We start from the raw sequence: 25,518 nt of genomic DNA, 5'->3' as shown, positions 1-25,518 counted from the left end.
ATTATTTTTGGCCGCACACAAATTCGGATGCAGCCTATTGATGTCAATAAGCTGTGATTACGCATCCAAAATAGCGTGCGCAAAACTGCCACACTTTACAGCTAGTGGAAACAGGCCTTATATTGAAACTTTCGGGAAAAAAAAAAACAGAAAAAAAATGGAACCACCCCTTGTGGCTACAGAAACAGACTAGTTTCTAGTGCTACATTATACGCATCTGTATTGTGCAGGTTTGCTGCGTAGATAAAATGATTATAGCAAGTCAGCCCAGCCTATCTCACGCCATTTGCAGAGCAGGAAAGGGCGCCTTCTCCCAGCATGCTTTGCTGCATGATTCTGCCCCAACCGCTGCTCTGGCCCTTCGTTAGGTCAAGCAGGAGCTGCCTGCCTGAATCATGTGACTGCACATTTTCATTACACAATACTGTAAACCAGGGGGCAGGCAATGGTTTCGGATGTCAGAAATCCACATTAGGCGTGCAGTAGGCCTCACCTCTGTGCCGTGCTGCAGCTCAAACTTATAGAAAGTGGCCCAGGCATCGCCGAGGTCAGAATCGATCTTCACTGTGCGGTGAAACCAATCCCGTGCTTTGGAAATCTTCCGCTCGCTCCAGAAGAGCCTGATAGAGAGGAAAAAGCGACAAAAGGATAGTCGCAGTAACATGTGACTGTTAAATATTATGTCTGCCTGGATCAAAGTCGGATTATTACAGTTAGAACTTTTTTCCAGGCCATTATAACTTTTGAGGAAACTGAAGGAGCAGAGTGTTCTGAACATGCAGATAGGCACCAGTATAACTAGTCAGAACTCTTTACTGAAGAAAAAAATGCAGAGATAAAACATACACCACCATAAGGAAATGCAGCTTACTTAGAACAGAGAAGAATGCAGAGTGAATACAGGAAATCACAATACCATAGAGATAATCACCAGATTTTACAGGCAGAGACATCTTGTCGATGCTTTACTATACTGCAATTAACTAATAATGTTACTACCAACAGCAACAACATTTATAAAGTGGTCTTTAATGTTTAATGACTGTTTCTATTGCCTAAATGAAAGCAGGTAACAGCTTGCGCCCCCTCATCAATATTAGAGGGAGGAAGCGGAGCACTCACTTGGCGACCGCCAGCAGCACATGCGGGTCGTGTTCACACTTCTTCAGGGCGTCTACGCTCTTCGTCTTCCGCTGTGGCCGGGCTTCCAGGAATATGGCTTCCGCCCAGAGGATACCTGGAAAAAGACAAAACAGTTCTGTGACATCATGCCGGAACAAGATGGCCGATCGAACGAACAGGAAGCGGAACTGAAAACGAACTTATCTCACATTTAAAATGTACAGGTAAGAGCAGCGTCTCGGCTGAGATTTGCACGTACCTAGCTGCCGAGCCACTTAGTAACACAGCAATGGTCAATCATATGCTCGTAAAAATCGGGAGATATTTTACAGCCTGAAAATGGATTGGTCCATTTCCACGCTGCGTAATTATTTTATTATTAGTTAGGCTTTCTATAACGCAGACATCTTCCGTAGCACTATACAGAATACATTGTCTTGTCTCTAACTGTACCTAAGAGGGGCTCACAATCTAATCCCTACCATAGTCATATGTCTAGGTATGTATCATGTAGTGTATGTCCCATAGTCATATGTCCATTGTAGTCTAGGGGCAATTTTACTGGGATGTGGGAGGAAACTGGGGTGTCTGGAGGAAACTCACTCAGATACAGAGAGAACATGTTAACTCCATGTAGATAGTGCCCTGGCTGGCTTACAACCAGGTCAGAGATGTCGTGACATCTAATTGCCTAAGTGGGAATAACTTTGCATCTTATTAACTGTAGCTTTCCCAATGCGGATCTTTCTCACCTGAATTGGGACATTCCTGTAGTGCCTTTGCCATCAGGGTATTGGCAATGTTCTTTAATCCAGCTCTGAACTCCAGGCGTACCGACTCCAACCTGCAGGGGGGATAGAGAAGTTATCAGACACTTCATACACACAAGCCTGGAGCTTCTGCACTAGGGAGGGCGAATAATAAGAATACTCGTAATTCTGCTTTGATGCATATGTTAGGTAAAGCCATACAGGCCAGACATGAAGCAGCAGCTCTGAGCATTCCATGCACTGGTTAAACTTTGCACAGAGCTAATTAAAGCATAACTCTGGTGTACCCAAAATACCAAGAGGTACACTAACGCTTAGAGGTTATAACTACCTGACGCGCCATCTGTGTAATAACCTTCACCAAAGCTATATATCAACCGTGTGCCAGCACATAGCTCCGCCCCGTCACAGAAACAAGCCTTTGTTATTTTTTTATGAAACCGAACTATGTCAGTCTATACTCACCACAGCTCAGGGGTTTTGGGGTTCTTCAGGCGACTCTTTTCCAGGATAGCCCGAGCTCTGGTCAGCTGACCCACATTCTCTTCCAATCGGGAGAGCAGAAGCCACAGCGAGATGGAGTGAGGGCATTTCTTCAGCTGTAACAAGGCATAAAGGATAGGATGATGGTCAGAACAATAAATACAGAGAGTCCTCCTAAAATGCAGGTAATACACAAGAGGAAACATACCTTGTAAAACTTGCCGAGGCAGAACATCAGAATACAGCAAGATCCCCAGGATCCGGCACAGGCAGGGATTGCTTGATACAAATACAACACCAACTAACTACACCCCCCCACACACACACACATTTTCATTAGGGGCAGCGAGGCAGACAAATGCGGCGCTCAAGGCCGATTCCGGATCAATTTCAGCATGAAATTGATGGGGAAACGGCCTGTGGTGTGTGGGCAGCTGACAGATCTCTCTCTTATCAGATTCAATTAGAGAGATATTTGTCTATGCCCTGTTTGGGAGCTGTGATCCCTGCCAAGATGTAGATTTCACATCACTGCCGCACTGCTTGCTCTCGCTGTTCTTGCATCACTGTACATGTTCTAAGCGTTATGACCAGAGTGTCAGTATTGCAACCAGGTAAGTAACCGGTACCACAAATCAGCAATGGCTGTCTCCATAAGATGTTTTTTTTTTCCTATATGGGTTGTCCTTGTGCAAAGGCAAAGCCCAAACACATGCTAGAATCACCAAATGTGCTTAAAATAGTGGGAATAAGTGCAGGGGGGACTTTGAAGGGGGGGGGGGGTGGGGAGGGGGTAGATGTGGAGTCCCCCTCCCAAGCCTCTTTAAAGAGAAATCGAGGCGGGGTTCTCACAACGAAATCCCAATACAGAGGCTGGGTCTGCATATAGAGTCCAGCCTCTGTTGCTAATCAAATCCCCCCTAAATCCCCCCTGCGCTCAGCAAGACCACATAAATGACAGCCGCGCTGCCGACACGCAGCGTGTCAGCAGCGGCTGTGTTTACCTTTGGAACGTCAGTCTCTGCTCTCCCCCGCCTCCTGCATCGCTCCGGTCCCGCCCGCGTCCCTTCCCTCCCCACTGATTGGAGGGAAGGGACGTGGGCGGGGTCCGGAGCGATGCAGGAGGCGGGGGGAGCGACCAAGACTGACGTTACAAAGGTAAACACAGCCGCATAGCTCGGCTGTAATTTATGGGGTCTGACTGAGCACAGGGGGGATTTAGCAGGGATCTATATAGCAACAGAGGCTGGGCTCTATAGGCAGACCCAGCCTCTGTATTGGGATTTCATTGTGAGAACCCCGCCTCGGGTTCTCTTTAACCCCTTGTCATCCATGCAGGCCAGTATAGCCAAAATGCAGAGGGCTGGCAGCGTGAGGCTCTGCAGCCTGAGCTATACCAGTCTGCATGAAATTTTGTCCATGATATGGTGGGCTCTGGAAGAGAGGGGCTGGCTCCCGGTCCATGACTGTGCAGAGGCAAATCTCGCCAGGTCGTCCTCCACTGCACCGGCACGAGAGCCGCTGTCAATCACCCTCACATGGTGTGGAGTGTACTATGCAGGTGCAGCAGAGGACGACCTGGGGAGGTCAGCCTCTGCAGCGGAGGGGAGCGGGAAGCCAACGGCTGAGAGCAGAGCGGAGACGAGGGCACAGGACGGCTGGTAGGGGCTGAAGAAAGCCCCGGGTAAGTAGGTGTCTTCTTTGCAGTTCGGACATCCCTTTAATAAACTTGATCTCTTATTTACTCATATTTAAAAAACATTATTCCTATTATGAAACTGATTTTCACAAAAACTACAAGGTTGTCATTGAATGAAAAATATCCCCCTATTCCTTGTTCCCACTGTTCTCCTTAACTAGCAAATGTGGCGATTCTAGCATGCCTGGGGGCTTTGCTAATAACCGCTAAAGTCGGCAGCGCCAGACTCTAAAGCAATTTGGGGAAACCTCTGCATTTGAATTAACCAACTCGAACATTTTGGTCACATTGTAATCAAATGGCCAGCAAATCAAACAGGGGGATATTCAACCAACGCTATGCTATATTGTGCAAAATATTCTGTGATGATGTAACAGCCTCTCCTGAGCTGACCCCACACAAAGGTGACCACACTTACCCCCTGATTATAGGCTTCTCGGGCCTTGTCCACCTGCTGTCGCTGCTCCTCAATCTGACCCTTCATCATCCAGAGTTTAGGGAAATCCTCATAGTGTCTGAGAGCCTCTTCACACAAGTCCAGAGCCACCTCCACCTTCCCCAACACCCACTCCAGCTTCACGGACTTCATAAACACCTGCAGAAAACAGAGAGAAGACCATGCATTACGGAGTACACTGGCACAATACACAATGGCCTCAATTCACTAAGGGCCAGTTCACACTGCCACTCCAACTTCACGGACTTCATAAACACCTACGGCACACAGCGTGAAGACCATTAAATAGTGAGTGCACTGGCACAATACACAATGGCCTCAATTCACTAAGGGCCAGTTCACAGGCTTCATAAACACCTGCGGCACACAGAGAGAAGACCATGCATTACTGAGCACACTGGCATAATACACAATGGCCTCAATTCACTATGGGCTGCTCGACAGAAATAGTAGGTCAGTAAAATACCATATTCGGCATTTTAGGCAGAGGAGAGTAATGGAGGAAATTACATCAGGATTGGCTTCAGTTGCTGGCTCCCGGAACAGAGGGGTGGGAGGGGTAAACAGGAGGGAATCAGCCAATCAGGCAGCAATAGTAAAGTGTGAAGGGAAGTAGAGAAGTAAAAAAGGACAACCCAGCATGCCCTGCAACTTCCTTTTTGTGTACCAAATGTTGTGTGTACCAAATAAGTTAGGTAAACTGGGGAATGATCATTTATCAGCAAGAAAAGTAATAGTGATTTTAACTTTTGGATTGCCTGGTTAGCATCCTTATTACTTGTTTACCAGATAAAAATAAAGAATTGATTTTTGATTTTATGCCAGACAGTTACACTTTAACACATGCTTATGACCAGCAAATCAGAACCTTACAAATCAGCTGATCAAACTGATCACATGCTTCTCCAATGAAGTATTCTTCATAAATAAAAGTAAGCCTTTTACCCTGGCGGTGGGGGCGCTGCTTCTCGCCTTCGCCAGCAGTCTTCGGGCTCTCTCATACTCATTGTTCTCAGACTCCAGCTTAACGGCCGCCAGCCAGATCTCCTCACTGTTCGGGTTGGCCTAAGAAAAGGAAAAAAACAATTAAGATCACTTTCATTCACATAGATAAAAGGAGCATACACACATCAAATCTTCATTGGCCAATTTTACCACCTCCATGCAGTATGAGGGATAACAGGTTTAGAATAGTTAGCACAGATTGTGTAGGTAAACTCTCGTATTACATGATATAAAACAAGGAATAAAGGTGGCCATACATTAGGAGATAGGCAGATCGACCATGATCAGAGAGAGATCTGTTGCCTGCCCATACACTGCCGTCCAAGTCCCACCAGATTTCAGCATGAAATCTATCAGGAATTGGCCTAGTGATGTTGCCAGCCTGGCCACCACCCAAATGACTCCTCACTGGTGTGACTGCCAGCCCCCTCTGCTGTCACCCACGTGGTACCAGGCGCGCCTGCATCAAACGCCATTACCATCACCATCACGCACCCCATCACTTTTGACCAAGATTTATCAGCATGCCCAATTGATGCATTCAACAGATTTCGCCTAGAAAACAATCAAGTCATCAATCAAGTGGACATGTTGCGGCACCAATTTTCATCTGATTCGATGGTCGATCAACCTGCAAAATTGCCAGATATAGGACTACACTAACAGATCACTTGATAACAAAGGCTGACCATGAATTGTGTATGGCTGACTGTACCCAAGTACCTCTATTACTAGGAACACGTTCCCACTTGCAGGACACATACCAGCCATTGCTCAGTGTTTATTACAGCCACAAGGGCACTCACCTGGAAGGCCAGTGCGAGGATACTCCTGGCAGCTGGCACATCACCTGCCAGCCACTTGGACTTGGCACCCATCAGCCAGAGAACCTCCGCCTTCGGACAGTGGGCGACAGCTCTCTGCAGGAGGGTCTCCAGTGACTCCCTATGGAAGGGGAGAAATAAAAATTAAACAGGATAAAGTTTCAAGGCCCAATTGTTAAAAATGTTCTGTGCAGTAAATTGGGTTGTACCGCACGTGTAACCATTTGTAATTCACATTTATAAAGGTATTTACTTCACTGATTAGTCATTTTACCCTTCCATGTGGTAACAGCCATTGCAAAGTGACATTTGACAAACTGTTCGATAAGACAGAACATTCATATTGCGCTTTTATAATGGCGGACTCAAAGCGCCAGAGCTGCAGCCATTAGGATGCGCTCTATAGCAGTGTTAGGGAGTCCTGCCCAAGGTCTCCTCACTCAATAGGTGCAGGGTTACTGAACAGGAAGGGCCAAGATTCACACCCAGGTCTCCTGTGTCAGAGCCCAGTAAACTATCCAGCCACTGCATAAATATATATTTTAGGACCCTTCCACACAGAGTTTGCTGCAAAGACACATCAGGTGTTGTTGCTGCAGTGCACCCGTACAGTACCATGTAAGTGTGCCTCACTGACGCTATAACGCATGGCATGCTGTGCATTACTTTGTGGGAACCAGTCACACAGCACTCGATGAGGAATGCCCCATAGGAATATAATGTTGTAATGCAGTGATATCTTCCCTTGTGACGCAACAGACTCCGTGTGCAAGGGCCCTAAATATGTGTGACCACCTCATACTTTAGATATTTCAACAAACTTTATTCATATTTTGCTTTTTGTATCCATTTTAGTGTAGTGTGTGCGGCTTCTACTGAATTTCTGGGATTTAGGGAGTCCAATTTATAAGAAGGATAGACACACACAGATTTCAAGATACTTTTGTTTTCTAAATTCGAGCAGTGATCACTGTGATTGGCTCACTGCAATCACGGGGTCAGGAGCCAATAATATGGAGCTCTGCTGTCAGCGTAATCAGAGAGCAAGCGATGACAGAGCACCAGGTCCGCATGGCGAAAAGTGATTGAAATCTACAAAGAATAAAATTACACAAACTAGGCATAAAATTCAATCACTGCCATCCGAAAGAGGTTCAATTCAATTGTACTTTAAAGGAATCGTCAATCAAAATGTGCTGCCCCATGATAAAAACTTACCCATGGGCTTCCTCCAGCCCCTTGCAGCTGACATGTCCCACGCCACATCTCCACTCGCAGCCGCCGGCCCGGGGTCCCCAACGGTGCAGAGGCTGAATTGGTGGTCGTTCTCTACTGCACCTGCGCCGCTGTCAATCGAGTCCACGTTGTCTGCAGTGTACTGCGCAGGGACAGAACTAGTACACTGCAGACAACATGGACTTACTTGATTAGCAGCACAGGCGCAGTAGAGGTGGTCAGCCTCTGTACCGGCGGGGCCCCTGAGCTGGCGGCTGCGAGCCGAGATGCTGTGAGGGACATGTCAGCTGCAAGGGGCTGGAGGAAGCATGGGGAGACACATTTTGATTGACGATTTCTTTTAAAGACAAAAGACAAACACTTATAATGCGCTTTTCTCCTGGCGGACTCAAAGCGCCAGAGCTGCAGCCACTAGGACGCGCTCTATAGGCAGTAGCAGTGTTAGGGAGACTTGTCTAAGGTCTCCTGCTGAATAGGTGCTGGCTTACTGAACAGGCAGAGCCGAGATTCGAACCCTGGTCTCCTGTGTCAGAGGCAGAGCCCTTAAAGGGAAGGTCCAAGCAAAATAAAAAAAATAGTTTCACTTACCTGGGGCTTCTACCAGCCCCATGCAGCCATCCTGTGCCCTCATAGTCACTCACTGCTGCTCCAGTCCCCCGCTGGCAGCTTTCCGACCTCGGAGGTCGGTGGGCTGCATTGCGTACGTTTTTACGCATTCCCGCTAGTGCAAGAACATTAACACATACATTTTTACGCGTTAGTGGTTCCATGCGTGCATTTTTACGCATTGAACCAGTAACGCGTAAAAATGTATGTGTTAATGATCCTGCACTAGTGGGAATGCGTAAAAACGTACGCAATGCGGCCCGCCGACCTCCGAGGTCGGAAAGCTGCCAGCGGGGGACTGGAGCAGCAGTGAGTGACTACGAGGGCACAGGATGGCTGCATGGGGCTGGTAGAAGCCCCAGGTAAGTGAAACATTTTTTTATTTTGCTTGGACCTTCCCTTTAACCATTACACTATCTATAGGACATTTGATGATACTTCTACACACGCCTACCTTGTTCCATGGTTCTTCTCAAAATAAGCCGCTCGGAGCCAGACACTCTTCTTGCTGGGGAACACCTGCAGGGCGTGTGCGTAGATGGCGCGTGCGCATTCCAGGGCCCCATGAGACACACACTGTAAGACACAATGATGCAGCGAGATCTCGCGTTATAATCTGGTGGCCTTGAAAACTTGGGAATCCAGCAACGTTATACAATAACAATACTCACGCTCTCCGAGTCCTCCATCCACGTGTGCTTCCTGTCCTCCTCCTCTATGCCAATTCCGATGACCGCCCTGATCACTGCCTGGCACGTTACCACACTGCCAGCCTTGTCACACTCCTCTGCATCCTACAAAGAGCAAGATCACAACAAACATCAGACATGTGGAAAAAGAAGTAGGGTAAAAAAAAAAAAAATGCGCTCCTCAGGGCAAAGGAAAGAAGTGATTAATAACTCATAAAAAACTTGAGTTAAAGAATAATTTGCCTGGTGCGCTTTGATCAACAAGGGGTGTATACCCTAAATGAAAAATAGTTTATATTTAAAATGATACTAGCGCTCAACAGGTCTTATCTGTGTGAATATTCAGTGTAACAACATACAACTCACCATTTTTATATGAACACTACAAATTATAGCATCTGGAGGGATTCTCTAAAAGCATATAGATCTTCTGCAAAAGACCTTAAATACTGCTCCTAAAATATCTAGGTCGAAAAGTGCATATAACAATATAAAAACCCTAGTCACAGAGATGTTATTTGCATCATTACATAACCACTAAATGGCCTAATATTAAGGACCCAACCTCACTACATGACCTAGGGCCTTGTTTCCAAGGACCCTGAGAGTTCTGAATTCAGAAAATTATTCAGCGACCTTTCTTATACACAGCTCTTACACAATTTTTTGAAAACGGCAAAAGTCCAAGATTACAAGTCCTAAATTCAAAAAAAGGCCCAAATTCAAAAAAACTCCTAAGTAGGTAAATCAAGGTGCTTATCGCAACATCAGAGGTTATCCTTTTTAAGGAAAACGGTTATGCTCACCAAATTCAAATGCCAATTGTGACAGTTGGCATTCAACACATGTAGCCCAGCCAGTATATCTCAGCCGATCATCCTGTATACTTCCAACCGTATCCAGACCATGCATGAAAAGGAAAAAAAGAACTCTATGGCGTAGTATGCATGTAATTCCTCACCACAAAGTGCGTGTAATCTTTGTACACTGAGTGGGCAAAAAAATAAAAAAATTGAGACACCCCTTAATTGAAAGTAAACCAGCCCAACAGTGACAGAGTGATGTAACGATGCAGAATTGGCCATATAAGGAACGCTCAGCTTCAGACGATGGAGTCATCACGGAAGTTAATGACCAAATGGATAAGACAATAGATTAAAATTACCCGTATATACTCGCATATAAGCTGACCCACGTATAAGCCGAGGTGTGCCCCCCCCCCCCCCCCAGAAAACAGGAAAAAGTGATTGACTTGCATATTATTCGCCCCACCCCCCAAACCCCCAGTATAGCCCTCTACACAGTAGCCAGATGTGCTCCAAGGATAATACAGAGTCTCAAGATAATACTAGATGGCATCATAGATATGAGACACAGCAATTGCCACGTAGGAAGAATCCTGATCATTGGAACAGCTGACAACGCTGCTTGCCGAGCACTGTAATTACAGCGCAGGAGATATGGGCGCAGCCAGCGCCACCATAGACCGTAATAGGAATTACGACTACAGTGAGTAACTTTGGCGCTGTCAGAAGGTGGAGCTTAAGTTACTTTTAAAACACTGTAATTCGGCCTCCAGTTAGCTGGAAGCCAAATTACATTATTCCCCACTATCCACATGGACCTGGAAGAGGAATAGTAATTAACGCTGCCGGGAACTTGTGTAGCAGCAGGATAAGCCATATACCAGCTGTATCCTGCGCCCAAGTCTCCAGACGGTGAATTCATATGCATGCGCTGCTTGCACATTCTGCTCCACATGCCAGGGGACACAGGTAGTTTTGAGCAGCGCACTATATTGCAGAGGATGGGGAGCCACGGACAGCAGGAAGGAAGCTAGCTAAAGCAGGATTCACTAGTGCACGATCCTTACGCTCCTCTGCCAGTAAGAAAACTCCACCTGCTGCTCTGCTCCACTGACTCGCATATAAGCTGAGGGGTTAACTTTCCAGCACATTTTTTGTGCTGAAAAATAAAGCCTATACACGAATATATAAAGGTACTTTAAACGAGGGATAATAATCAATGCAAGAAGAGCTGGTGCTAGCATCTCACTGGTGCTAGGATTTTCTCACCCAACAATATCTCGGGTCTTAAGAGAGTGGCAGTTGAGAAGTAAAAAAAAAAAAAAAAAAAAAAAACTTCAAGCGATGACTATGCTGGTTAAAAAAGGCTGGTGAACGAGAGGTGAAAGGCCAATAGCACGCATAGTCCGCAGCAACAGAAGGGCAACTACACAACAAATTACAGCTGAATTCAATGCAGTGGATCACAAAGACTATCCCAACACACAAAAAGATGGATTTTGTAAAGGATGTGCTTCAGCAGCAGGAGACTATCAAGAGTGCCTTTGGTATCACAGAAAAATAGGAAAGCACATCCGTTGTGGGCCCTTGCCACCATGCTCTATCAGTCTTAAATTGGTTTGAGGAATTTCAGAGTTTAACCTGCTTTCCTGGCCAGATCAGTCCCCTGACCTCAATCTTATTGAGCATTTGTGGGACAAAGTCAAAAGATCACTTCAAAGCTTGGAATCACCACCATCCAATCTGACCCAACTTAGAGCTGCCATTATGTTAGCATAGGCCAACATTCCTCAGCAACTGTATCAGCTTCTTGTGGAGTCCATGCCAAGAAGAATATCAGCTGTAATCAGAGCTAAAGGTGGACCAACTCATTATTAGAGGGTGTCTACTTATTTTACCACTGTATACTATTTGTATAGAACTACAGGAATATATTTTTACATAAAATGATTCTGGTCTAAGTGTTCTAATTATTTCTATGAGGGGTAACTGTTGCAAATGCAGTGTTCTCAGAGCCTATTAGCCGGGCGCTCCGCCGACCTGAAATTCCTAAGCGCCCGGCTGCCAATCGCTAGCCTCCATGTGCGGTAACTGCTTTTACAAGCGCCCGCTGTTCCTCCATTCCCATCTGTGTCAGTGGTGTGGAGGGAGGGACAGGGAAACTACTGTATGACGTAGTGTCGTCCCGCCCTCCTCATGCAGCTCAGAAGACTGCCTCTCACTACTGCTGTCAGCCAGTCACGTTACAGCTTCTCCAGCGGGGGGAAGGCGCGTAGCCTGTCTTGCAGGTCAGCTAATGTACTGCCGCCCATTATGGAACTTTTACAAGCCGCTGGGTCTGTGTGTATTCCGGCTGTAAACGTGGTGGGAGAGGGGAGAAAATGAGGATGCTTCTCTTTAGTGTGATCAGGTCAGTCATCCTCCTTCCACACGCTGGCCTCTTTGTTTTAGGAGTGTGTAATAAAACATCGGAGGATTGCTAGACAGCGTGTGAAGGACTCCTCAAGCTGTAGGCTTCCTCCCCCACGTGTGTCTCCGGGAAATCAAACAGTGAGAAATCTCAGGGGGATTCAGCTGCTGCTGACCTGTGACGATCTATTTACACAGCTCATTGCGATTCCTGGGCTAAGCTGTCTATCTAGCTGATTACCTATACATCATACCCACCTGCATCTGTTACAGCAGGCATTGGTTATGATCTCAGTGCAAAATGTCCATACCTACATAAAAATTACACAACAGACGATCATTCCACATGACATCACGTAATCATAGTTTAACGAAGATTCGTTAAACAACGAGTTACAGATGGCTTACAAACCTTGATGCTTATTTTGTTTTGAAAGAACATCCTGATCAATCACATTGGAAATGACTGTTAAAATTAAACAATAGTTTCCGCTAAAATCGGTAGCAAAAACTTAGTTTCATTTGAACGATTGCCTGTGTCCTCTCGGTCACATCACTCCACTTCCGATGTTCAAAGATAGATCGTGGAACTATTGTTCATAGCGGAATTCCGTGATCTATCTTTTGATGGGGACTCGGCTTTAATCTTAAATTGCTACTCATGTCCAAATCCAAATGTCCTGCTGTAGCCACTAATTGCAGCTTTCAACATAGGTGCACATAGGTGGCACCCAAAATAAATTAGCCACTTCATGCGACCCTCCCAGCATGACCTTCCGTCACCACCCGGCTACTTTTTCATGCCACCCGGCTGAAAAAAATTTCTGGGGAGAACACTGCAAATGTATATTGTGGCTAACAGTGGTCTTGTAACCCATATAACTGACTCTGGGAGAAGTAATGCTTTATTGAGTTAAGCTCTTTGTATAGCAGCCATCTCCTGCAACACCCAGGAACACAGCTGGTGTAGTTAATGATCATCATGATCTCCTCTCTGTGATGTACACCTACCTGTATCCATTGCTCGCGGTTGATCTCCACTCCGTTGGCTCGCAGGGAAGTGATGGCTCTGTCCACAATCTTCTCCACCATCTGTGTGTTGCCGTTGGCCTCCTCCAGTTTGGCGGCTGTGATCCAGATGTGTCTGTCGGTGGGGATGTTCTCTCTAGCCTTGTTCAGCACCTTACGGGCGTTCTCGTATGTCTCCAGCCTGGCAAGCGCCAGCCATAGCTGCACCACAACCACACAGCAAAGAGAATGTAAGGTGAACAAGGGCAATAATGAAAGCAACTATGTTCATTAGAGTAAATATTAAGCTTTTCAAGTAAAAAAACAAAACAAACAACCATAGTATAGTTGAGCACCTCTCATCGCAGACTTAAAGGGGAACTTTACTGAATAAAGCTTAGTGGAAAAAAAATGCTAATTTTATACAATATTACTTTATAAATACAGTCAGTGTTTGTCTTTTGTATAAAAAAAAAACAAAAAAAAAAAACACACACCTTTCCTCTCTCTCCGCTCTTTACGTTCTAATGCCTGGTACACAACGTGCAATTTCTCGCCAGATAGATGGTCCAATAAATAATTTCCAACAGGTCCGAACTGATTTCCAATCGTTTTTCTGATCATCTGATTTTCCGATCACTTCTATGCAAAATTGATCAGAAAAATCGGAAATCAGATCGGACCTGTCGCAAATGATCAATTGGAGCATCTCTCCGGCAAGAAATTGCATGGTGTGTGCCAGGCATTAAATTTACACACGTGGCGACATCTTTACTGCTGGAAGGTGATCTCTGCAGATTGTTTGCTGTGTGCTCCAAAGCCAGTAGAAACAACACCTGGTCTCCCAGAATGTTCAGGGAGGATAATTCTGCATAATAAACAGCCTGGGCTAAACTTCACTGCGAGGGCGGGGTTTCATACCAATATGCTGTGTTTCTAATGCTGAAACCAGTGGGTATCCTGAATGATCGACTGCATTCTACAATATGTCACTACAGAGGCTCTTTATGAACTCTTAATCATTTTACATCTTGACCCCAGAATTGAGGTCTTTAAAGCGGAACTGAAAGGTCCTGAAAAAGAGGAGTTTCACTCACCTAGGGCTTCTGCCAGCCCCCTGCAGCCGAGCGGTGCTTGCACTGTGATCCCCCGCCGCAGCTTTAAATTTTTAAAGCCGCTGCGCCTGCGGGGCCCCTGGCCGCACGTGTCCTCGTTCATGCTCCCATTGGCAGGACCGTACTGCGCAGTCGCAGTAGATATTTTCTCGTACTGCGACTGCACAGGACGCTCCTGGCTATGGGAATGCATATGAGGATACGCGTGGCCATGGCGCAGTTGACTTCGACTTCCACTGAAGAAACGTGAGCCGTGGCGGGGGAATGGAGAATCAGTATATCAGCGCGGGCACAGGTCGACTGCAGGGGGCTGGCAGAAGCCCTAGGTAAGTGAAACTTATTTTTTCAGGACCTTTCAGTTCCGCTTTAAACTGGTCATACGTCAGAAGCACCAGATCCTGGGCAATCTATAGTAATATAGATTAATAGTAATAGTGGTTATAGTGCGATTAGGGCCACAAGACTGGTTATAGTGTGATTAGGGCCCCATGGACATGTTATAGTGCGATTAGGGCCCCATGGACAGGTTATAGTGCGATTAGAGCCCCATGGACAGGTTATAGTGCGATTAGAGCCCCATGGACTGGTTATAGTGCGATTAGGGCCCCATGGACTGGTTATAGTGTGATTAGGGCACCATGGACTGGTTATAGTGTGATTAGGGCCCCATGGACTGGTTATAGTGTGATTAGGTCTCCATGGACTGGTTATATAGTGTGATTCGGGCCCCATGGACTGGTTATATAGTGTGATTAGGGCCCCATGGACTGGTTATATAGTGTGATTAGGGCCCATGGACTGGTTATAGTGTGATTAGGGCCCATGGACTGGTTATAGTGTGATTAGGGCCCCATGGACTGGTTATAGTGTGATTAGGGCACCATGAACTGGTTATAGTGTGATTAGGGCCCCATGGACTGGTTATAGTGTGATTAGGTCACCATGGACTGGTTATATAGTGCGATTAGGGCCCCATGGACTGGTTATAGTGTGATTAGGGCCCCATGGACGGATTATAGTGTGATTAGGGCCCCATGGACGGATTATAGTGTGATTAGGGCCCCATGGACTGGTTATAGTGCGATTAGGGCACCATGGACTGGTTATAGTGCGATTAGGGCACCATAGACTGGTTATAGTGTGATTAGGGCCCCATGGACTGGTTATAGTGCGATTAGGGCACCATAGACTGGTTATAGTGTGATTAGGGCACCATGGACTGGTTGTAGTGTGATTAGGGCCCCATGGACTGGTTATAGTGTGATTAAGGCACCATAGACTGGTTATAGTGTGATTAGGGCCCCATGAATTGGTTATAGTGTGATTAGGGCCCCATGGACTGGTTATAGTGTGATTAGGGCCCCATGGCCGGATTATAGTGTGATTAGGGCCCCATGGACTGGTTATAGTGTGATTAGGGCACCATGGACTGGTTATAGTGCGATTAGGTCACCATGGACTGGTTATAGTGCGATTAGGTCACCATGGACTGGTTATATAGTGCGATTAGGGCCCCATGGACGGATTATAGTGTGATTAGGGCCCCATGGACTGGTTATAGTGCGATTAGGGCACCATAGACTGGTTATAGTGTGATTAGGGCACCATGGACTGGTTATAGTGTGATTAGGGCCCCATGGACTGGTTATAGTGTGATTAGGGCCCCATGGACTGGTTATAGTGTGATTAGGGCCCCATGGCCGGATTATAGTGTGATTAGGGTCCCATGGACTGGTTATAGTGTGATTAGGGCACCATGGACTGGTTATAGTGCGATTAGGGCCCCATGGACGGATTATAGTGCGATTAGGGCCCCATGGACTGGTTATAGTGCGATTAGGGCACCATAGACTGGTTATAGTGTGATTAGGGCCCCATGGACTGGTTATAGTGTGATTAGGGCCCCATGGACTGGTTATAGTGTGATTATGGCCCCATGAACTGGTTATAGTGTGATTAGGGCCCCATGGACTGGTTATAGTGTGATTAGGGCCCCATGGCCGGATTATAGTGTGATTAGGGCCCCATGGACTGGTTATAGTGTGATTAGGTCACCATGGACTGGTTATATAGTGCGATTAGGGCCCCATGGACTGGTTATAGTGTGATTAGGGCCCCATGGACTGGTTATAGTGTGATTAGGGCACCATGGACTGGTTATAGTGTGATTAGGTCAACATGGTCTGGTTATAGTATGATTAGGGCACCATGGACTGGTTATAGTGTGATTAGGTCACCATGGACTGGTTACTGTATGATTAGTATGAAGCCCCACCTCCACACTGGTGGGACAGCACTCTACAGCACGGCTCAGCATGATCCGAGCGTCCTCCGGTTCCTCCAACTCCACAGCGGCCTTCCACAGACGCACGGAATTCGGGACGTGCTCCAGAGCTGATCAGGGAACAGAAGAGAAGATACAGTAATAAATGTGCAGATCAATGACATAAAGGAGTGAACAAGTCTGACAAGAGATTTGTTAAAGCAAACCTGTGGCGACAAAAATTTAGATCCTTACCTCCGAGGCTTCTCTCAAATTCTCATCCAACCCACCAATGCTCGCTGGGACCCTGTTGTTCTTTGCAGCTCCGCTCCATGTACAAGCACATCCCGTATCAGCGCAGTAGGGCGATGCTTGTGTACGGCTTTTCCCTGCATGCACCAGTGGCTCAGTGCTACTGCACAGAGTCAGGCTGTACTCACAGCTACGCTCATACACAGAGGAGAACATAATTGACAAGGCTTGAGGAATATGCTCAGAGGGTCCCAGCAATGTAATGGTGAAGTTGAGGGAGGAGCCTATAGACTATCCAGATACTCTCCTCTCCACAGCATCTATTTTTTCCCTTTCTCTTGCCGCAAGTACACTTTAAAGAGAACCTGATGCAGCATTAAACCGCCGATCACTGTGTGCTCATTAGTGGGCATGCAATACTACATGCCCACACAGGTAGTGCCCCCAAACCACCAACCGGAAATCTGCGATCCCCGCCGGCAGGAAGTGACATTTACATGTCACTTCTGTTTTTTTTTGTTTTTGTTTTTTTTTTTTAAATAAAAGGTGGTTGCTGATTTGAATCTGCAGATTCCTTGCAGATTACTTTGCAGATTTCTTGCAGATTGCCTACAAAGTTGCACAGATAATCAATGGAATCCTATGGAATGGACTGGGGGAGAGTGTAAATAGTAGCCAGTATTTTATTGCTAATATGCCCAATCGAAATGCCAAAGATTGCATTGTGTGTAGGGACAGTAAGACCCCGGGTGGCGGGCATAACACCACCTATTATTGCAAAACTTGCTCACGGCAGGCTCGGATTACACCCAGGAACCCACTGTTTTTCAATTTACCATACCTTGGCTTTCTCCTCTGCTACCAGCCAATAGAAGATGCCAAACTGTCCAAATAAGGTATCAAATTAAACGTTATAATGTGTTCTTTAAAATAAGATATACCATGTTACTGTGTTACGTTCCATGTTAAAATGAGAGAGTAAGAGAGCACATTTCTTTAAAAAAAACCTCAGAGCAGAAACGACTTCCTTTAGGAAAGAACTCCGAGTGGAAAGGGTTAAAGTGTACCTGAGATGCGACAGGGCAGTGTGCGCTCGATAAACCGTGACTCAGCCACAGTACCAGACTGTCCAGTGAGAGACAGGAGCAGCCCGAGGAGACGGCGAGGGATCGAGCAGCCTCAAGGTGGCTGAAGGAAACACCAAGTAAGTATAAATCCCAAGACCTCTTTGGTCTCAGGTTTTCTTTAAATGAAAAAATAAGATACTTACCCAAGAAGAGGGAAGCCTCTGGCCACATACTCTAGCAGACAACTGCCGCTGTCCCGGAGTCTCTTGAAGTAATGAGCTGTAACTAAGGGCATCAAAGTGCACTTTGCTCCATATAAGCTGAAGCCATACCGGACTAGATCTGGCAAGGGCGCCCCTAGGGGCGAGCCCAAATGCACCCACATAATATGTCAGTTCTATGGCCCCGCAGCTGAGCTGGTGGCCATCATAGCCCCACACTTTGATGTAAAGGGGTTGCTGTGCTGGATTCAATCAGCCGACAGGACCCCTAGCGTCTGCCATGTTTTCCCACAAAATCCAACATTGATACTTAACTAAAAAGCACCTATGTCAGACATAGACCAACGTAGGATTGGAAAGGGTTAAGCCAGTGCTGTCCAACTTAAAGGGCAGGGGGGTGTCTAGCACTGGATTTTACGGCTGTAGAGGGCAAAGCATCAATCGCCTGGCTTCAGGGGCGGAGCCAAGCACAAACAAAAGGTGGGCCTGCCAGAGGAGGGGGCCCGACACAAAAAGTAGACCAGGCAAATGAGTGCGGCCCGGGGGCACATCCGACCCGAGCACCGCCAGTTGGGCAGCCCTGAACTACACATTACAAAGACTTGTAACAGCTCAGTCAAAAGAGAGCCTTCTGATAAATGAATAGTCTGAAGTTAACATTTATCTTTGATAGCAGAAGCATACAAGCGACGCCAGCAGCCTTCTCACACGTGCGGTTCAGAAGCGGTTACCTTTCCGAAGGACCCGTTTCTTGGCTCGCAGGTCGGTCTCCAGCTCTGCAGCTCGGATGTAGATGCGGACGGACTGCGGGAGGTGACATATAGCCTGGGCCACGACGGCCTTCGCTGTGTCTCCGGGCTGCAGGCGAGCGGCTTCCAGCCACACATCTTCACTCTGAGGGGAGGAAGTGTCACAAATATAGCTTTACTATCAAGGTGTCATTGGTTTTAAGCAAGTGAAAACTCTACATTCTACTAGAAGAGGAATCCCCAGTGACTATCGTTGTACGCTATGTCTCAGCAAGCCACAGATTGAGGAGGAATCCACAGTGACAAATGCTGCACACTATGTCACAGCAGGAGGTATGCGGCTGACAGGAAATGGACCATAATCCTCAGAGCCTTTAAATCACCATAAAAGTGTTTCAAACACGAACGCTTTAACAAACGCTGTTAACCGCTTACAAATGACTTGACTAAACAACATGGCGTTTGAAAGCAGTCAGTGTTCAGCATCTGAAAGAACAGAAACAACAGGCCTCAGACATCGGTGTGAACTGTCCATGTACTCAAATGACCAGTGCTGTCACCATGTTAGATACATTTTTTTTTTATTTGAATGCTGATTAAAATCTTGCTCTATGTCATTTTTTTTGCTGCAGTTTTCATTGTACTATTAGTGTAATGCCTATTGTTCCTAAAAGTAGCGTATATAGCAAAACAGTGGCAGTAGTGCTGGCATTTCACTGTATATTTAGCTGTTAAAGATTAGTCTACTGTAAGCACTATTTGATCGAGCCCTGGTCCTTTTTGCATTACATTAGATACAATTCACCGCATCAGCAGTGGGAGGAGCCCACCATGGAACCCCCATACAGGTGAGATGTAATCTGCAGCAGGCCTCACCTTAGGACACATCTCCGTCCCTTTCATGATGAGGTTGCGAGCCACTTGCAGCTTGCCAGTTACTTCCTCCAGACGGGCAGAAGCGATCCAGGCTGGCGGGTGGTGGGGGTTCGTCTCTCGCACAGACTTCAGCAGAAGGCGGGCTTTCTTAATGTCACTGGTGAGAAGAAAAAAAAAAGACTATGTGAATGACATGACACACACACACACCACAAACACATCGCCGTTAACAATCACAACAAAGCGCTGTCAAAAAACACAACACATCCCTGTCAACAAACACAACGCTGCCAACACATCGCTATCAACAAACACAACACAGCACTGTCAACAATCACAACACAGCGCTGTCAACAATCACAACACAGCGCTGTCAACAATCACAACACAGCGCTGTCAACAATCACAACACAGCGCTGTCAACAATCACAACACAGCGCTGTCAACACACACAACACAGCGCTGTCAACACACACAACACAGCGCTGTCAACACACACAACACAGCGCTGTCAACACACACAACACAGCGCTGTCAACACACACAACACAGCGCTGTCAACACACACAACACATCGCTATCAACAAACACAACAGCGCTGCCAAACACCACAACGCTGTCAACAATCACAACAAAGAGCTGTCAACAAACACAACACAGCGCTGTCAACAATCACAACACAGCGCTGTCAACAATCACAACACAGCGCTGTCAACAATCACAACACAGCGCTGTCAACAATCACAACACAGCGCTGTCAACAATCACAACACAGCGCTGTCAACACACACAACACAGCGCTATCAACACACACAACACAGCGCTATCAACAAACACAACAGCGCTGCCAAACACCACAACGCTGTCAACAATCACAACAAAGAGCTGTCAACAAACACAACACAGCGCTGTCAACAATCACAACACAGCGCTGTCAACACACACACACAACACAGCGCTGTCAACACACACAACACAGCGCTGTCAACACACACAACACAGCGCTGTCAACACACACAACACAGCGCTGCCAAACACCACAACGCTGTCAACAATCACAACAAAGAGCTGTCAACAAACAACACAGCGCTGTCAACAATCACAACAAAGCGCTGCCAACAATCACGATACAGCGCTATCAACAAACAACACAGCACTGCCAACAATCACAACACTCACTTGATGTCGCCGCCGTGGGTCGGGATCATAGAGTTCAGATCAGTCAGGTAGCCTTTGGGATCAACCACGGTCTGGCCACTCACAGAGTCAGACACCTGCAAGGAGAATAAGTAAGGTGGTTATCAGAAGGACCCCTGTAGAGGACTGCATGACAGCAAAACGATTTCAAGGCTGCAGATTCTCCCAGCAGAACATGCTGGTGACAGCAATGTAGCTCTACTTCCCCTGTGGTCCTCTGGTGATGTCATCACCTATTCTCTGCACCAATAGCAAGGCATCCAGCTTTCAGGTGTAGGTGGCAGCTAGCAGTCTCACCCATTGTTCGATTCTTGTGACTGTGAGGACTCACAAGGACTAAAAAGGGAACCTGAAGTGAGAGAGATATGGAGGCTGCCATATTTATTTCCTTTTAAGCAATACCAGTTGCACGGCTGTCATGCTGATCTATTTGGCTGCAGTAGAGTCCGAATCACACCAGTAACAAGCATGCAGCAAATCTTGTCAGCTCTGACAATATCAGAAACACCTGATCTGCTGCATGCGTGTTCAGGGGCTATAGCTAAAAGTTTTAAAGTTTGTACAAACCTGTGATGTGTGTCACCCGTAGGGGATCGAAAGCCAGGGAAAGGAGGCGGAGGGATGACAGAGCTGTGCATGCGTGATGTCCTGCGGCAGGCGGGGGAGTGGCGTCCTCAAAGAAGTCGCCCACCCATTAAGAGTCTATCCGCTGGGTGGATCGCTCCCTGGCTGGGAGCTCCCATACACACGCTTGATTATCCGCTGAGTCCATCGTTATCGGCCGCCTCAGCCAACTTTAGTGAAGAGGGTCTATGACCCTTTAGAGGCAGAGGATCAGCAGGACAGCCAGGCAACTTGTATTTGTTAAAAGGAAATAAATATGGCAGCCTACATGTCCCTCTCACTTCAGGTATCCATTAAGCAAAGCCCCAGAAATTACATGGCACGATGCTGCTAAGTTAGTAAGTCTGTACAGTTTCCAAACTTCACGTTACATATAAACGTAATGGCATGAATAGACTGCATCTCCCACACTTAATGCGTTTTGTGCGTGCAGAAAAAAAAACTGACATTCTGCATGATGACTCTGCACATTTTGTCAGTTGTCTCTATCAATTACATCAGCTGCTGTGAAAAAACGTGCACGTTTTCCTGCATAGAAACACACTTGGTGTGCAGAAAAAGTATGCAGAAAACTGAGACAGGTGTGTTCCCTGCCTCAGTTCTGAGGTACAGAGAGAGAAGATAGAGGCACACTGCTCTCCCACAAAAGCCCACACCCTTTAAAGTGAATGTTTACCGGATTAAAAAAGAAAAAAGTCAGATACTCACCTAAGGAGAGGGAAGGCTCGGTCCTAATGAGCCTTCCCTCTCCTCTCCCGGTGCCCGGTCCCGCGCAGGATCCCCCGTGGCAGTATTCGACCAGTTCGGTCAAATACTGCCACTTCTGCATGCCTTCGGGAGCTTTCGGAAGCCTTCGGGCTCCCGATGACGCGGCCACTCCATACTACGCATGCGCGAGCGCCCTCTATGACGCGCTCGTGCGTACGTAGTATGGAGCGGCCCGTCTTCGGAAGCCCAAGTGCTCCCGAAGACCTCCGAAGTCCCTGCGGCGGCGGCGGACGCGAACGGGGGAGCCAGCGCAGCACAGAGGGCACCGGGAGAGGAGAGGGAAGGCTCATTAGGACTCGAATAGTGCCTCTTTACAGAGGCCTCTGTACAGAGGCACTATTCGTGACCTTGAGACTGTACTGTGTACTCCTGTTTATTGCCTGAGGAAGTGGGAATATACCCGTGAAACGCGTTGCGGTTCTGTTCATGGAGTATGTGAATAAATTGTCTTTATCTTAAGCGACAGCATCGAGTCTATTTCTGAGTGGCCGGTCCACCGCCGCCACCCGAATACTCTAAACATTTTAGCATATTTTATCCTTTTGGCGCCTCTGTACATCTACTTGATGAGTATAAATTTGTACTTGTTTCCTAATCATATAAACACAAGCAGAGTCTATGCCTTCCATACAGATTACACTAGTGATGACCTCTTCTACTCACCTGGCTCAGCCTCATGTCCATCAGAGTGTTCCTGGCCTGTCCAATCTTCCTCATGTCCAGCTCTCCAGAGCCAGGAGTCATCAGGCCTGGGGTCATTCCTCCGGGGTACGGGGAGTTCAGCCCGCCTGGGAAAGGCGTGTTCAGCCCTCCAAACTGCACAAAAGACAGACAAAACAATGTAGAAAATGATAGGTCAAATAAGGAACAAAGCGGAGCCTCACATTGGCCTCAATTCACTAAGATCATGTTGGAGATAATAAGGCAAGAGAAAACTTACCACCACACATCAATGGTATTTTCAGTGTTACTTCACTAAAGAAGCTTGCCTTATTAAAGAGACTGAAGCGAAAATAATTTGATATTTCTGCCTGCTGGTTTGCATAAGAAGTATGTGGAGAAGTGAAACGCCGCATCCCAGCGCAAAACGAGGTGTTAATACCCCACAAATCCCGAGGCAAACATCCATGACTTTGAAAGAACTGTGCAAAGTGACATCACGGTCTGCTGCCTGGATGTGGGCGGAGTTTGCTACCCTAAGAAGCAGCTCTGACTACAGATACAGTGGTTTGCAAAACTATTCGGCCCCCTAGAAGTTTTCCACATTTTGTCATATTACTGCCACAAACATGAAATCAATTTTATTGGAATTTCACGTGAAAGACCAACACAAAGTGGTGTACATGTGAGAAGTGGAACGAAAATCATACAGGATTCCAAACATTTTTTTACAAATAAATAACTGCAAAGTGGGGTGTGCGTAATTATTCAGCCCCCTTTGGTCTGAGTGCAGTCAGTTGCCCATAGACATTGCCTGATGAGTGCTAGTGACTAAATAGAGTGCACCTGTGTGAAATCTAATGTCAGTACAAAATAAATATAGCTGCTCTGTGACGGCCTCAGAGGTTGTCTAAGAGAATATTGGGAGCAACAACACCATGAAGTCCAAAGAAGACACCAGACAGGTCAGGGATCAAGTTATTGAGAAATTTAAAGCAGGCTTAGGCTACAAAAAGATTTCCAAAGCCTTGAACATCCCACGGAGCACTGTTCAAGCGATCATTCAGAAATGGAAGGAGTATGGCACAACTGTAAACCTACCAAGACAAGGCCGTCCACCTAAACTCACAGGCCAAACAAGGAGAGCGCTGATCAGAAATGCAGTTAAGAGGCCCATGGTGAGTATGGAAGAGCTGCAGAGATCTACAGCTCAGGTGGGGGAATCTGTCCATAGGACAACTATTAAAGTGGCCATACATGGTACAATTTTTCATTTTTTTTCAATTAGATAATTTAGTTCGATTATTCCGTTAGATCGAATATAAAGATTTTTCCAGCATGTCCGATCTGATTTTTCTCGAAAAAACGGGATAATCGTTCGAATTTCGTGATCGGAAAAAAAATTTAAACTTTCATTCGATTTGATCATTTAGATCAAATAAACGGGATAATCGAACGTTTTTATTGTACCATGTATGGCCACCATTAGTCGTGCACTGCACAAAGTTGGCCTTTATGGAAGAGTGGCAAGAAGAAAGCCATTATTAACAGAAAAGCATAAGCAGTCCCATTTGCAGTTTGCCACAAGCCATGTGGGGGACACAGCAAACATGTGGAAGAAGGTGCTCTGGTCAGATGAGACCAAAATGGAACTTTTCGGCCAAAAAGCAAAACGTTATGTGTGGCGGAAAACTAACACTGCACATCACTCTGAACACACCATCCCCACTGTCAAATATGGTGGTGGCAGAATCATGCTCTGGGGGTGCTTCTCTTCAGCAGGGACAGGGAAGCTGGTCAAAGTTCATGGGAAGATGGATGGAGCCAAATACAGGGCAATCTTGGAAGAAAACCTCTTGGAGACTGCAAAAGACTTGAGACTGGGGCGGAGGTTCACCTTCCAGCAGGACAATGACCCTGACGATCACTAGAAGACCACATGTATAGTGCAAGCTGTTTTCTCACTGTGCCTCCACAGAACAAACATCAACTTGGTCACTCTTTAGAGAAGAAGCGTGGGCACCAGTGCGCTTCAATCAGCATTTATTGCACATTCATGAGTAAAACAATGTAGCAGCATAAGAAATGGAAACACCATCAGATTACATCACCCGTCCAGATGTCGCCCCACACACAGAGCCCGTCCTCCCGACAATTGTTTCGCACCTGCCGGTGCTTGCTCACGGGATTTAGCTCAGTGGCGTTATGATTCCAAACAACGCCACGGAGGAATGGGCGTAACTATATGGTTACAGAAGCTCACGCCCATAAGCCTGCCTAGACCAATCCGCCGCCAACTCCCAAGCTGACGGAGGAGTGCGCGTCATCTGCGCACTTCCGCCCTCAGCGATACTCTTCCACCAATCCCGGCTGCATATGACGTCCATGACGTATGGGCGTCTGCATTACCATGGAGACGGGTAAACATACCCGAAGACCAGCGCTGAGCCACCTCCTCCAAGCAATCCGGGAGGAATACTGGATTCCCATTGGCCCTGGTGGATAATGTTACGGAGGTGCAGAGGAGTGGGTAGGCAGGGAGGCGCAGATGAACACTTATGTTACTTTCGCCTCACAGTCTAATGGAATTAAATATTTATACAGACCATAGT

At 46.7% G+C, this 25,518-nt stretch overlaps 1 protein-coding gene across 1 annotated transcript in view; it reads right to left on the bottom strand.

Moving 5' to 3' along the window:
* The window catches only part of LOC137541579 (pre-mRNA-processing factor 6), a 47,478-nt gene that overhangs the window by 1,996 nt on the left and 19,964 nt on the right, over nucleotides 1–25,518 (bottom strand). Inside the window, exons 6-20 of the mRNA XM_068262956.1 lie at nucleotides 22,910–23,062; nucleotides 20,837–20,931; nucleotides 19,658–19,814; nucleotides 18,764–18,926; nucleotides 16,505–16,623; nucleotides 13,118–13,336; nucleotides 8,874–8,996; nucleotides 8,657–8,778; nucleotides 6,343–6,481; nucleotides 5,477–5,596; nucleotides 4,493–4,669; nucleotides 2,358–2,491; nucleotides 1,875–1,966; nucleotides 1,123–1,237; nucleotides 494–620 (exon numbers count right to left, since the gene is read on the bottom strand). Of these exons, the coding sequence (XP_068119057.1) occupies nucleotides 494–620; nucleotides 1,123–1,237; nucleotides 1,875–1,966; nucleotides 2,358–2,491; nucleotides 4,493–4,669; nucleotides 5,477–5,596; nucleotides 6,343–6,481; nucleotides 8,657–8,778; nucleotides 8,874–8,996; nucleotides 13,118–13,336; nucleotides 16,505–16,623; nucleotides 18,764–18,926; nucleotides 19,658–19,814; nucleotides 20,837–20,931; nucleotides 22,910–23,062 (2,055 nt within the window). The remainder of the gene's footprint in view (nucleotides 1–493; nucleotides 621–1,122; nucleotides 1,238–1,874; nucleotides 1,967–2,357; nucleotides 2,492–4,492; nucleotides 4,670–5,476; nucleotides 5,597–6,342; nucleotides 6,482–8,656; nucleotides 8,779–8,873; nucleotides 8,997–13,117; nucleotides 13,337–16,504; nucleotides 16,624–18,763; nucleotides 18,927–19,657; nucleotides 19,815–20,836; nucleotides 20,932–22,909; nucleotides 23,063–25,518) is intronic.

Source organism: Hyperolius riggenbachi, chromosome 12 (assembly GCF_040937935.1).
Source record: "Hyperolius riggenbachi isolate aHypRig1 chromosome 12, aHypRig1.pri, whole genome shotgun sequence".
Taxonomy (NCBI): domain Eukaryota; kingdom Metazoa; phylum Chordata; class Amphibia; order Anura; family Hyperoliidae; genus Hyperolius; species Hyperolius riggenbachi.
This window is presented reverse-complemented; position numbering and strand designations above follow the sequence as displayed.